Source organism: Octopus bimaculoides, chromosome 10 (genome assembly GCF_046866305.1).
Source record: "Octopus bimaculoides isolate indiv1 chromosome 10, ASM4686630v1, whole genome shotgun sequence".
Lineage (NCBI taxonomy): Eukaryota > Metazoa > Mollusca > Cephalopoda > Octopoda > Octopodidae > Octopus > Octopus bimaculoides.
Window position 1 is genome coordinate 46,145,358 of NC_142937.1, and position 15,497 is coordinate 46,160,854.

At 32.9% G+C, this 15,497-nt stretch overlaps 1 protein-coding gene across 4 annotated transcripts in view; it reads right to left on the reverse strand.

The window, feature by feature from the left end:
- Nucleotides 1-15,497, reverse strand: part of LOC106874158 (stromal membrane-associated protein 1) — a 127,775-nt gene that overhangs the window by 20,473 nt on the left and 91,805 nt on the right. For all 4 annotated transcript variants that reach the window (XM_014921812.3, XM_014921785.3, XM_014921802.3 and 1 more), the window contains 2 exons: nt 6,560-6,631; nt 1,568-1,679 (listed from right to left, as the gene is read on the reverse strand). In XM_014921812.3, coding sequence (XP_014777298.1) covers nt 1,568-1,679; nt 6,560-6,631 — 184 coding nt within the window. The remainder of the gene's footprint in view (nt 1-1,567; nt 1,680-6,559; nt 6,632-15,497) is intronic.

A 15,497-nucleotide genomic window follows, 5' to 3' on the forward strand; every position in this document is an offset into this window, starting at 1 on the left:
CATAAAAGCATATATTTTGTTTATACTGCGATGACAAGAGTGACAAGGAAACTTCTGTAGCTAGGGCAGAACAAATGCCATGAAATATTTGTTTGAAAGTATCAGTTTATGACTTTCTCACCACTATATATTGGTGAATTACACATATATACACATTTAGACGGCAAATTGGCGAAGATATTAAGAGTGTTGGGTTGAATGCTTTGCAGTATTTGGTCTGACTCATGCTCTCTTAAGGACACATGCTGTTGAGGTTAGTTTTGACTTTCACCCTTTCAGGGTTGATAAAAAAAAGTCCCAATGCAGGGTGATGGATTGGTGAAACTGTTAGAGCATTGAGTGAGTTGCCTTGCAGTGTCCGTTTTGGCTCTGTGTTCTGAAAGTAATATATGCGGTGATACTGGTGTTAAGCTGCCTTTCACTTGGATAAAAATCTGTGACATTGAGAAGGAAGACTTGTATGTATGTGCAACTGCCAGTCTTCCTCAAAGGACTGCCACATTCTGTTGGCATATAAACTATACTATTCAGTACTGTTACTGTATATCTCTCACTTAGAGATTTAAAACAAGTTGTTTTTCTCTCTCTCTATATATATAGGGTGTTTGGGATAAATTTGACAGTTTGCTTAAAAGGAAAAGAAAACACAATGTCCTATCCAAAAATAAAAGTATCTTTAAAAAATCAAAAAATATCATCTAGATTATGGTTGGGAGATAACAATTTACTCCAAGAAGCCATCCTAAGCTTTCCCTGTGGCCTCTACATAGCTCCGGGACCAGGTTCATGTGTTCCTCACTGTGGCCCTAGGAAGATTTTCCAACACCTCCTTGATTTTGGCCACCAGCTTGGCTTTGGTGTCTTTCTCAACTGTCCCCACACATAGTAACTACAGTCCGGGTAATTAGGAGGCCAGAAATTAGGGATGATAAAATCACAGAAATTCTCCAAAAACCACTTCTGACTCTTTCCAGAAGTATGGCAAGGAGGCAAATCCTGCTGCCACACATGGCCTTCCAGCATCAACCTCTCCAGCAGTTTCACATAGTTGTCTGTATTGAACCCTAAAGCTCTGCTCAAAAATGAGGGGATAAATTTTGGCATGTGGATGCAGTGAGAATGCCTGGTATGTGCCTTCCTGCTGGCATGGATTCATAGACTCCATTGCAGCTGTTCATGTCACATCTTACAGCCTTTACAGTGTTCACAGAGCATTGAGCAGCAGACATTTTGATACTCAGCATGAATCCTCATGATACAGGTAAACTCTTTTCCAATATTCAGATAGCTTCCAGTCCTTCATGTCAGTAATCTTTTTTCTCAACACAACTTTAATCTTTATGCTGTCCAGTGCCATTGACTGTTGACTAATATATCAAGCTGTTTCTGATAAATGGAGACAAAAAAAATCATCAAATTTAGTCTGAATACCTGTAAGATGCTTGCTTAAGATACCACAAAGTAGGATTGAACCTGAAACCATATGGCTGCAAAGTGACAGCTATGCCTGCATGCACAACATTACAATTAAATGTAAAAATAAAAACAAATAATAAAACTGGCATACTCAAGTTGAGTAGATCATCAGCATGAGAACTCTTCTTGGTTTCTTTAGCAATCTCCTTTAATGGCTGAGCAGTTGTTTCTGTTACTTCTTTTGACTCAACCTTTTGAGAAGGCTACAAAATACAAAAATTAAATATAAATAATAAGATATTCAATTTGAAAGTGCTGAATCAATGAACAAAACATCCAAATTTAGGAAACAATGAGGTTGACTCCAAGATATTTTTTTAAGTTCTGTCCACTCCACAACATAAATGTGAAATGTCAAAGTTCTAAGAAATAGCTGCTGGTTTTATTTTTATTTTGTTTAATGCATCACTTCTAATAAATGTAATCTGGATTTCTTAAGGTGAAATGCCTTACCAGAACTCTCATGTAATAAAACATTTGAAGTAAACAAAAATGTGAATATTTTATTGAAGCTACATCATCATCATCGTTTAATGTCTACTTTCCATGCTGGTCTGACTGAGGACTGGCAAACCAGGAGGCTGTACAAGGCTCCAATCTGCTTTGGCAAGATTCCTACAGCTGGATGCCCTTCCTAACACCAACCACTCTGAGAGTGTAGTGATTGCTTTTTATGTGCCACTGGCATAGGGGCCAGTCAAACAGCACTGGCATTGGCCATGACTACGATTTCACTTGACTCAACAGGTCTTATGTATAATAATTTAATAATCCTTTGTCTGATATCTGAAAATCTCCAGAGTTTGAAATTTTTGTAAGCATAAGAAATGAAAAACTAAAGAAGTGCTTGAAAGGCACTAGTGTATAGTTGTGGACTATCAGCTTACTCAAGGGTTTTCTCAATTCAGTATCATTGCAGTCAGTTTATTACCAGCAGCTACCATAGCAATATTTTTATGCATGAACTACTGTGTGTTCTATTCTGTGTGTTGAAAATACTGAAAAGGCTTGCAGATAGTCTTAAGAGGAAAAATGTTTAGCAGAGAATTTGTTGAATTAGATAAATTAGACAATAGAGATAAGCAGAGAATCAGTTGTATGAGGTGAACACTTGGAAGTATCAAGTAACTGGAATGTGTAGTAAAATGTTTGCTTCCCAACCACATGGTTCTGGATTCAGTCCCACAGTGTGACACCTTGATCAAGTGTCTTCTACTGTAGCCTCAGGCCAACTAAAGCCTTGTGAATGGATATGGTAGATGGAAACTGAAAGAAGCCCATTATGTGTGTGTGTGTGTGTCCCACCACTGCTTGACAATTGGTGTTGGTGTGTGTAAATCCCTGTAACTTAGCAGTTTGGCAAAAGAGACCAATCAGTACTAGGGTTGATTCATTCAATTAAAAACTCTTCAAGGCAGTACCCCAGTATGGCCGCAGTCTAATGACTGAAACAAGTAAAAGGTTATGGTGAAATGTTAGGGATATTTGTCACATATAACCTATCTCAACATGTTCAAATCCTTCAATAACTTGGTATACTGTCTTGACATGCTCAGTCTATTTTATTTGAAGCTACACAGTCAGTGAATGCATGTTAAAAAGAATTTTGTTCAACATAGTGAACTGGCATTTTCTCAATAATGTTCAGTTTTCTTTCTTTCTTCTTTCCCAATTAATTTAAGGTTAAAGATAAGTCTTTCTTTCATACCAAGATATAAATTCTTAAAAGTCATTTTAAGTTTTCAGCCATTCAAACAAGTAATTTAAAAAGCAGACATTTAATAGTTTAATGCTTTTCCCCAACAATGAATTATCGACGGAGGGGAAATAACTTTCTGCAGGACTGACTTGAGTAAATGTCTGTTCTTAAGGAAGGATAAAAGTTAAAACCAATATATATCACTAAATCCGGCTCTTATGTCAGATCTAAAAATGATGGTAGCATTAAATAACATTTACTACATATGAGAGAGAGAGAGAGAGAGAAAGAAAAAGAGAGAAAGAGAGAGAGAGAGATGCGTCAGTTAAACACAAGACTCCCAGCTAATAGGCCAGCAGCTCATAATCTGCACAGTGAAGTCCACTTGATTCTAAGTAGGTATTAATATAATTTGCAGCTGAAAGTAGTAGCAGTGTTGCGGAATTGACAAATGATTTCTTAGTTTGCAGGTTCATTGACTTCTGAGAAAAGAAAAAGAAAGAAAAAAGGGGAAAAAAAGCAAACACCTTACTGAGGAAATGCCTTATTCGTTACTCTTGAAATTGGAGATAAATGCCAGTAATATAGATCTTAGTGATTAGGAAAAGGATTAGCTAAGCTGATCCATGTATCAAGAAAAGGATATATTACCAATGAATTAACCCGAACAGAGCAAGAAAAATAATATGTAAAGGAATAAAATTTTAATGCATTTGCTTTCATGTGATGCTGTGGCTAATTGTTCTGGAATTGAAAGGAGACACATAAGTAGGACTTGAATTTTTAATAGATTTAATGCTTGTATAAGTGAAATCGAAATCGAACTAAATTTGACGACTGGCACCCATGCCAACGTCGTCTCCTTCATTGGACACTAAACTCGGCTTGCGAAAACCTGTTTGGGGCAAGTGAAAGCGAAATCGTGATGGCACCTGTGCCCAGCGTCGCCTTACTGACACTTGTGCCAGTGGCACATGTAAAGACATTCGAGCGAGATCGTTGCCAGTGCCGCTGGACTGGCTCCTGTGCAGGTGGCACGTAAAATACACCATTTTGAGTGTGGCCGTTGCCAGTACCGCCTGACTGGCCTTCGTGCCAGTGGCACGTAAAAGCACCCACTACACTCTCGGAGTGGTTGGTGTTAGGAAGGGCATCCAGCTGTGGAAACACTGCCAAATCAGATTGGAGCCTGGTGTAGCCATTTGGTTCACCAGTCCTCAGTCAAATCGTCCAACCCATGCTAGCATGGAAAGCAGACGTTAAACGATGATGATGATGATGATGATGATGATGATGATGATAATATATGTAACAATTATCAATAACCTTTTTTATCAATCTATTGGCAAACAAAGCTATCTAAAAGTGATATAAATCAAATATTTTTATATAGAGAAAATATTTTCACAAATCCAATTACCTACTATAAACCTCTTAATCATAAAGTCAGAGTAGTGCTTGATTTCCAGCTAAGCAAGCTGAAACACACAGAATAATATGCCTTATCCAGAGACACAAACCAAGTTACGATAATATTTGAACTCATGAGCAAGTTGCTGGTACAAATCTGTTCTTTTCACACACATACTATAATTCTTAGATATCGGAATAAAAATTACCGTTATGAGTACACGTGATCTGTAAGTTATCTAAATATTGGTTTCGAATTTTTGTTACAAGGTCAGCAGTTTGGGGGGATGGGGTAAGTTGATTACATTGACCCCCCAGTGTTTAACTGGTACTTATTTTATCAACCCTGAAAAGATGAAAGGTAAAGTCAACCTTGACAAAATTTGAACTTAGAATGTGAAACTAGACAAAATGCTGCTAAGCATTTCGCTTGACATGCTTAATGATTCTGCCAGCTTGCTACCTTGCAGTTATCTAAATATTGCTACCTCGAACTAATTCAACCTGTTTTTCTGTGAGACTCCACTCTTCACTGCTCTATACAAGATGTGAGCTGGAAATTTTCTCATTTTACACAGAAGTATCAAGAAGTTGACAGACATCATCAGCATGAAAGAGGATGCCAGCTTGTCACATATTTTGCTCATGTAGTGGGTACCCCAGCCCAGCATTTCAAGCTATTAATTACACTGCATACTAGCTAAGCATACAGTGCAATACTATCAACTTTATGTCATTCATCATAAAAATTAATGTATGCAAAAAGATTTATGGCTAAGTATATAACGAACAGCTGATACAGCCAAATAAACTAACCTTTGAATATTTTAAAGAGCTTCAGGAAAGAAAAGCATATGGAGCACCTAACTAAACACTGAAAAACCATATAGTTTGGTTCTGTTGTCTATACAATAGCCACAGTTCTTTCATTTTGACTTTTAAAATAATACCATTAACAAGAAAACATTTACTCATGTCCTGGAAAAAAAAAAGTACTCTTAACTCAATTTCCTAAGAGATTGATTTTAAAAAGCTATACAATTTTTTTTTCTATTTCATTTTCTTTGTTGTTGTTTTTACTATAGTTGAATAGATGACATGTAACATCTGCAGATTTGATTATTTGAATATGAACTGATGAAGCAAGTAATTCTTATAGCTGCATGTAAGTTAGGTGTGAAGTGGAAAAGACATTTCCTTTGACTTAAGAGGGGAAATGATTTTATTTATTTATATTTTTTTTTTTTTTAGCAAAGTTTCAACTTCTGATTGTAACAATTTTAAACCAACAGTCAAATCCACCATAAGTTAGATATTTGTGCAGTTTGAGAGATTTGTGTGAGTGTGTGTTTTTACCAGTAAATATTCTAGCTGGAGACCATTTTAACCACTAACAGATAAAACAAGTAAAGGAATGCAGACATCCCAATGGCTTGCTGTGAATCATTTGTGGATCAGTTTGGAAGTCTGTCTTGATGATTATAATTTGTGATAGCTGTGATTAAATGTTTAGGCATGGGGTTGTTACTGTAAGATAGGACAGTCATTGAAATGCTAGGATAGAAACATATGCAACAAATTGTAACTGTCTCCTATTATCATCATTGCTTTATGTCTCTTTTTCTATGCTAGCATGGACTGGACAGGTCTTGTCATTCATTTGATCTGCACCATTTTGCACACAAAGCAAGAATGAAACATGTTGGATTTTGTCAATGTATGTTTTACTGCGTGGAAAGGACGTATTTTAGTGAGAGGTCGTCCTATGTAAAAAGGCTAAGAGCCCTTTCTTTTCTGTATCAGTTCTTATTCGCTTATTACCTTCCTACACAAGTAGTCTACAATGCAGCAGGTGAAGTCCAGTGTCCTGCTTGTATGCCCCATTTTCTGGCATACCTTCTACAGTTGGATGCCCATCTTACCATCTGCTAAATTAGACTCAAATACTAGCTTAAATAAAAACAGAATACTCACAGCATTTAACTGAATCATCGAAGATGGTCTTCCTCGGGTTTTCTTTTTCTCGGGTTTTTCATCATCAAGTAACTAAAATGAAAAAGGGGAAAACAAAGAACATTTTCTAAGTAGCTGAATATACCATAAAGAAAAAAAGACAAAAAAAAGGAAAAAAAGCATTCACTAGCACACAGTTAGTTAATGTAAGTACAAATAAAATATAACAGCTTCATATATATATATATATATATATATATATATATATATATATATATCAACAATACATACAATTGATATGTACATTTATGGACAGAAGTAAAGATATACATACACATATACAATTTTTGACTGGTAAAATTAAAATTGAAATGATGACTAAAATGTCTAAAATTATTGTATAATAGAAAATTATTTTGTCACCACCAATTTATGTTTTTGTCAAAAGATTCCTTCTAAGCTACATAAAATCAAGTCATTTTTACAAAGCAAATCCTTGAGCAGGGCTGACTGTAGAGTCAGAAGCAATTATTGGGCTGTCAGAGTCAGTACAATTTTTTACCAACTGCAACTAAGTGTAAATTGTAAATATATTAAAATTTCTAAATTTGCAGATACTAATTCTACTGTTTTACTACATTGAAAATAATTGAATCAGATTTAAGTTCTTCTATGGAGAAGGATCTGTTGAAAATAATTCTGTTACTAAGAACAAGACTAAGTTATATATTTGGATTTTTTTTTTTATTAAACCCCTATTTCATAGATAAAACATTTCGCAAATATTTTTTTGCAAGAATACATTTTTTAAACTTTTACAATATAATTTTTATGTCAATTTAAATTTCATCTCTCATGTTACATTCACTTCAATTTTATATTCATTGTTGTAAATTACTGAAAGGAGGAGTTATGTATTTGAGTTTATTTCTTTAAAAATGTTTATTTGTTGAGTTGCTTTGGGTGTTCAGACTTAGTTTTAATGTGATTAAAATTCAATTAGTTTTAATTTAATTACACGAGACTTTAGAAGTTGTAAACAAAGATATTCCTGATATTTTCTTGTAGTGTTTTACCATTTTCCTTTCATTGACTTTTGATAAAAACAACCTTATTGAAAAGAAAAAAAAATTATAAGCTGATCTAATACTTAATTGCTTCCAATTTCTTTAATAAATGAATAAATATTTTTAAAAAGCCAAGATGGTATAGCTATAGCCTTTAGACCTCAACTTTTTCGGGTGCTAAAAAAGAAGCTTAATGATTCACATTTGTCATTTATGTTGTGTGTTTTCAATCAATTCACAAAATATGTGATTAGTCTAATTAAAAATAGAGGAGTCAGAGTCAATGGTACCACCATAATAATCTGGTGAGTAGGCATCGAGGTCTTGTGTACTGACTGCACAGTACAGTTTCTGAGGAAACTAATTATCACGTCTATTGTTCAAGTTTTAATATCAAGGATGAAATTACAACTCTTGATCAGATGGAATTCAACTTTTAGCACCCTAGTTCGTTTTTCAAATAATGTATAAAGATAAAATAACTGTAATATGGGAGACACAAATTTTGTCAGTGATTAGGTTGCAGTTTTGAGTGATGAAACTTTTGACACCATATTACAAACAATAAATATTTAAGTGAAGTTAATGGTCATTGTATGTTTCTGAATGGTTGTTTTCCACTCTGCAATCTTTTTAGTTTCAACATACCATCTCAGATCAAAACACTTGCTATGCAAATACATCTTTGTTTAAAGAAAGGCTTTTATTTTTATGTCACTTTATAGGTTTCCAATATCTAGGCCTGGAAATATTATATAATCAATGAAACCCTAGTTTTAATTTCTGTTATTCATTTAAGAGAAAATAAATTGTCATGTGACAAAAAGACAGTACTGGTGCAATAATTTTTGTGGTGGGTGGGTTGTAGAGTGGATCAGTTAAGCTGACAAAACTAATCCTTATATTACACTGAACAGAAATGAAATTTTTTTTAGAGCTGGCTATAGTTCAGGTTCAATGTATTGACCTGAAGCCGGCACCAACCTCAAGACCTTTCCAGAAAATGTCCTTTTCTACTCTAGGCAGAAGGCCTGAAATTTTTATGGAGGGGGGGGGGTGATTAGATCAATCACAGTACGCAACTGGTACTTAATTTATCGACCCTGAAAGGATGAAAGGCAAAGTCAACCTCGGCAATCTGATCATGCATGTTTGGCAATTCGTGTTCAAAGAAAATTGTGTGATGGTGCATCATAAAAGTAGATGAATTTAGTTATGTGAATTCATTAATTTTAGGTAAGAATATATATTTCTAGTCATATATATATATATATATATATATATATATATATATAAATATAATTAAGGGATCAGCAAATATTTGCTTCACCATATACCGAAGTTCAGAAATAGCAGCTAAAAAAGCTGAGAATCCCACAGATAGCATCAAGTGATGCTATCTGTGGGATTCTCAGCTTTTTTAGCTGCTATTTCTGAACTTCGGTATATGGTGAAGCAAATATTTGCTGATCCCTTAATTATATTTATAAATATATATGAGCTTTTAAATAAGTTCTCCACCAATAATGGTGCTTTCACACCGATGGGCTTGGTAAAAATTGTTAATTGTTAATTGATTTATTAATTAATAAATTGATAATCCTTTACCCTTTTAATTTGTATATATATATATATATATATATATATATTTCAAGACATACACACATAAATGCAAACACTGAATTGTGCCAAACAAATGAGAGAAGAGTGCTCAATACATGTAGAGCAGTGGTTCCCAACCTATGGCCTGCGGACCCCTGGTGGTCTGCAGGCTAAATTCAAAATTTCATATATATATATATATATATATATATATATATATATATACACATACACACACACACATAAGGATAGCATATTAAAAGGAGTCCATGGGAAAACTCATTTAAATAAAAGGGGGCCTTGGTAGTGAAAGGGTTGGGAACCACTGTTGTAAAGTATAAGGTTTATTGAAACTAAATGCTTACTTATGACCCATATCTCACACCTTAAGAACGCAATAGCATGAAACTCAAGTTGAAAGATAAGCATTCAGTTTCAATAAAAAACAATAACACACAAACACATATGTACATAAATATGTATGCATATATTGTGTACTGTTCTGTTATTAGTGGGATCAACAAAAAAAGCAGTCCATCTTGTGAAAGATAAATATCATTGAATACACAGAGGATTTAGATACAAGCTACAATAAGTTTCATGTCTCAAGTAATACAACAGTCAGACAAACTTGAATAGCATGTCATATATTATCAGGCAATCATTCAGATTCACAATTAAATCCTGTGTATGTATGTATGTATGTATGTATGTATGTATGTATGTATGTATGTATGTATGTATGTATATTATATGTACATATATATGTGTGTGTATATATATACACACACACACAGATATGAAATATTATATGTCAGTGAACAACAAGGAAGTAACTATTCTTTGAGTGATGTTTTAACCAAAAACTGTCAAGTGTTAAAAATATTTTCAAGTTCATGAATTTTATTTTATTTATTTATTTTTTTGTGTGTATCACTGTAAACAAACACATACCATGAGTTTATCAGCAAGCAGAAAAATAATGAAAGCTGATATACATGATAGCATACAAGGTATACTCTCAATTATGAAGTAGGAAGCGTTGTCTGAATAAATCCATGGCAAGAGAAAGAGGTCCAGAACTCCTGATATTTCATGCCAAAGTTTTGTAAAGGAGTATGCTGTATATATTACTATGCAGTCTTTGGTTGTGTGTAGTATAATAGTGTCTGATAGTCAAGGCAAGAGATGATTTGTGTACCATACCATCATACAAGAGGCATGCAAAAAGGACTTAACATATGATATAATGTCAGCATTACTTTATGTGTGTGTATATATATATATATATATATATATATATATATATATATATATATAGTGTGTATGTGTGTGTGTGTGTGCTAAGAAGGCAAGAGATAAAACCAGCTCTTATATGACTTGAAAACTCTTGCTGCATATAATGAAAAAAAACATTCATTTTCATTATCTATTGCATGAAAATTTTTTTATTGCAATTTTAAAAGATTTCTTTTTTTTTTCTTTGTCTTTTTACCAAAGGATAGCAATCCAAAAAAACAATGAAAATTAAGCAGATTTACTAAACATATCCTGAAAATAATAGTCAATCATCATCATAATTTAATGCCCATCTTCCATGCTGACATGGATTGGACTGCTGGCACGAGAAAAATATAGAACAACATTCAGAGAAACAGTACAATTGCTTTAAACAACCAGAAAACAAGAGTTAATTGTCAGCAGAACCTAGTTGTTTTCCAAATAAATCAATTATAACATAACTAGTTGTTAAATAACCTGATGACTTGAAGGGGAAATATATATATATATATATATATATATATATATATATATATATAGATGTTTTGAAAATTATTCATCACCATCATTTAATGTCTGTTGTATTTATAAAAATTAATTGATCAACTAGCTATAACAATAACATTAATAAATAGGTATGAAACTTATTTGTAGAAGAAAGTCTTGCTTAAGCATACAATATCAGTGTATTAAGGGCACAATAATAGTATGTTATTTATAGTATTAGCACACTTTTTATAGGACTAGTAATACCACAAATATCACTTAAAAAATGGTAAAACCAGTCATAAAACCAATTAGAATAACCCCTTGATATTGCGTGACAACATTATAAGATAACCATTTTTTTGTTTTACATGTCTACATTGCAAAAGTGGTAACTGAATGTTTGAAGAACTCTGAAATCTGTAACTACAAAGTTGTAAAATAAGAGAGAGAGTATTTGATATGTTCATTTCAAAAGAAAATATCAAATTGTGAGAAAAGTTCACCTCAATTAAACTTGTGATAGTCAATAGTCAACGCAGAAATAAATTATTCTGATACCCATCTATTGAAGTTTAATTAAAAATAAGGAACAGTAAGGGATTATGAATAATTAAGGAGATAATCTAGGCTTGTGTACTGCAAAAGGACATGCTATATGAAATTGGCAGACCATACAAAAGTGAACATAAACGTTAGTGTTCAGCTATTTATTAGAGTAAAAAATCTCAGAAAAATAAACATTAAATGTTCATACAAATAACTGTACACACACACACACACACACACACACACACACACACACACACACACACACACACACACACACACACAAACTTAAATATAAAGAAACATTATCAGTACTTAAATATAAATATTTATACGACAGATTTGAAGAATGGGTAGAGATGGAGAAATAGCAGTGCCTGACAGCTGAAACCAATAGAAGAGAAACTAAATATTGTGTTGGTATGTGGTGTGCTAGTGGTTGTAAGCTAGAAGCTGAAATGTGTTCCTAGGAGAAAATAACATTCCCAAGTTGGTAAGAAATAATTTTGAAAGTAATGTACCTAAACTATTATAACCATTTTGTAAGAACTCTAATTTAGAAAGTATATTATGTCTAAACTATTATAACTATTGATGTAAGAACACTAATTTTGAAAGTAATATATCTAAACTATTTATAGTGACTATGGTCACAAAGAATAGATGACTTGAGCAATTAGAGAAGTTCTACCAAATAATAATAGAACAACAGACCAAAGAGATTATCTTCTGTAAATGGGAGAAAATGATTATAAAGATTTCTCATCTAGACTATGAGAAAACTAAAGAAGTATACAACCAAAGTGAAATGATTAGGATTTGGTAAATGTTCAAGATAATTCTATTGACCAGTTGAACGAACTCTGATGAGTCCTGAGATACTTAAAACAAAAAAGAAAGATAAGCAAAAGACAAAAATGAAAATACAGCTGGTGTGGACATAATACAATAAAAATGAATAATATTGTTTGCTAGCCATAATCAAAATGTGAAAATGACTAAAGGTAAGATAAACAGGGAAGCGAATCTAATGCATAACTCTAAAGACAAAAAAAAAAAAAAAAATGATGTAAGAACAGATGGGATGGTCATGGCTGGAACATCTCAGAGGCTAAACAACAACAACAGTAGACAATGTGGAGGATGAGCAAGTGAAGAAAATGACATACAAAACAGCTGAAATGAAATGTTAAACCATTGCTAATTTTCTTTTGTACAATTAAAAATAATCGCTAGTAAAACACAATTTCAGAAAAGTAAACACAGAAATAACAGAGTGGAATCACAAAACATGTTTGATGGCATTACTGCCAGTATGGCTGAAGCCTAGTAACTGGAACCATAAAATATAAAATTGACAGTGGTCAGGATGAATAAAAGAATACATATGCAGATGCCAACTTACATCAAATTCTTCTCCATCATCAAAGGACTCTAAAGTTTTATAACTAAAAGCCATGATAATGGTGGAAAGTTGGTAGAATGAGTTGATAACATTACTGAAACTTAGGAATGTCAGCTCTTGACTAAAATGTTGAAAAAAAATAGCCTTATCAAAGAAGGGGACTGTTAATTAGTAAATGAAGTTATATCTAAATAAGACAGCAATATTCATTGGCTAGATTGTGTACAGTCACAAGATAGTACCACTTTGCTATTCTGTCACCACAAAGCCACATTGAAGATAGATTAAACAAAGAGTGTATCTTTTTAGAATGCTCATTAAGGATCAAGTTTCATTCAATTAGTTGTGAGAACTTTATATCTAATGAAGGTCAACATTGGCAATCTCCGACTCCACTCATTTTAATAATAAACTTCTTTAATATTTCATTTTACCAACTGATATTCAATTAGACATTCTTCAAGTGTTCTTAATAATGAAGAATGAATTTGTAACACACAAAAACAACTATGATGATGATGATTGTCATCATCATCACCACCACACCTGTCATCATCATATCCCCACTGCTTTACATTTGATGTCCCTGGTAGCATAAATTAAATAACCAAGTAGGACAAGGATTTCCTAACTAATATTTTGATTTTTCCTTCCATTTTTGGGACACTTCAATCTCATTACCACCACTTCATGAATTCTACAATTTGTCTTGTTAAAATTAGATAGGATGAAGAGGAGGGAGTACTGCTTCCACCACCTCCAGCAACAACAACAATTACAATATAACAGTGTGATAACATATGAATACTATCTTTGCTGTCAGCGTGTCCATCATTCTATGTTTTATGAGCACCCACTGAGTACATAGCCCCATAGGGTACACTGTATGGAGACCCTCCTCAACCTCTTCTGCATATGAAGCATCATTTTCCAGATGGCATCAGAGTCCTGGCTTAGCACTTCAGTACTGGCTAAGTTTATTTTAATGCCCTTCAATTCCAGGTTTTACGTTTGGATCTTCTTTTCCAAATCTTCCACAGGTTCTACTATAAGAACAAGGTTATCAGCATATAGATATATATATGTATGCACACATATGTGCGTGTATGTGTGTGTGCATGCATGCACATATCTGTATCATCATCACTTGGCAAACAATAGTGGTTTGTTTATGTCCCTATAACACATTTCAAAATACGAACCAACTGATGGAAAAAGTTCTGTGTGTGTATGGTGGTGGTGGGGTCACAAATTATGTGCCTTGGTACAAGCAGAAACTCTGCCTGTCCTGACTCCATTTACACAGATTCTCTTAATAAGGAATGGGAGCAGCTTGTTGCTTTTAGCTGGAGTCAAAAGTCCAAGTATCTTGCATTGCTTCTTAGCAAGACAATATATATATATATATATATATATATATATATATATATATATATATATATATGGCCAGCAGATCTGACAAGTCACCTGTGTTGCTAAGAACAAAAATAGATGTGATACTAATGTTAACATTCTGATTGGTCATAATCAACAACTACATTATATATATAGTCAACAGATGAGATCCAGGGATTCACGGTATAGAAAACACTTAGTAATGCTCAAATGATTTGAATTTAGGCTCTGATGTCTTTATGAAGGACCAATTCCACAGAGTAAAAAGTGGCTATAAGAGGACTCAAAGTGAGTAGATATGGAGGTAATTATGTGGATAAACAAATTAAATATAACAGCTTGGGTTTGATATACAATATATATATATATATATATATATATACACACACACATGTAAACAGAAAGAAAGCAAAGACTGAAGACTTTCAGATGATGAATATTTAAGTATAAATACATAGATATTTATATCACTAGATCAAACTGACACAGAGTATAAATGACAGAGAGAATTAAAGGGGAAGAGGTAAGATGTTCAACAGCTGTTTCTAGGGGACTTATAACATCTTACCTCTTCCCCATTAAATCTCTGTCATTTGTATTCTGTGTAATTTGATCTATTGACATAAATATCTATATATTCATACTTAAATATTTGTCCGAAAATCTTGAATCTTTGCTTTTTTTTTCTGTTTGCATTTATACATATGTATATATTTATTTTGTATATATAACCCAAGCTGTTATATTTAATTTGTCTATTCGCATAATTGACTACATTATACACACACGCACACAGAGTTTCTGGTGTTCAGCTATTCTACCATTTCAATTTATATAGATGATTACAACAATGCTAAGCAACAATTTATTTCAGATAGAGACAAGTTTTAAAAATGAAAATAAACACCAACAACAACATAAAAAAAAGGAAAGAAATTAAATAAAACTGCTCAAAAGAGAATAGCACAATTATTAATATAAAACCAATGACGACCAAAACAACGTTTAATATCTTCTAAATTATTATGTAAACATTTTAAGAAGATTTCTTAAGAGTGGATTTTAAGTTTTACTTAAACTGATCAGTTAAAAGAAAGAAAAAAAAAAATCAAAGGATTAGCTTGTACTGTTACGGGTAAAGTATGTTGTTGAAGAAGAGATTGATGATACAGAT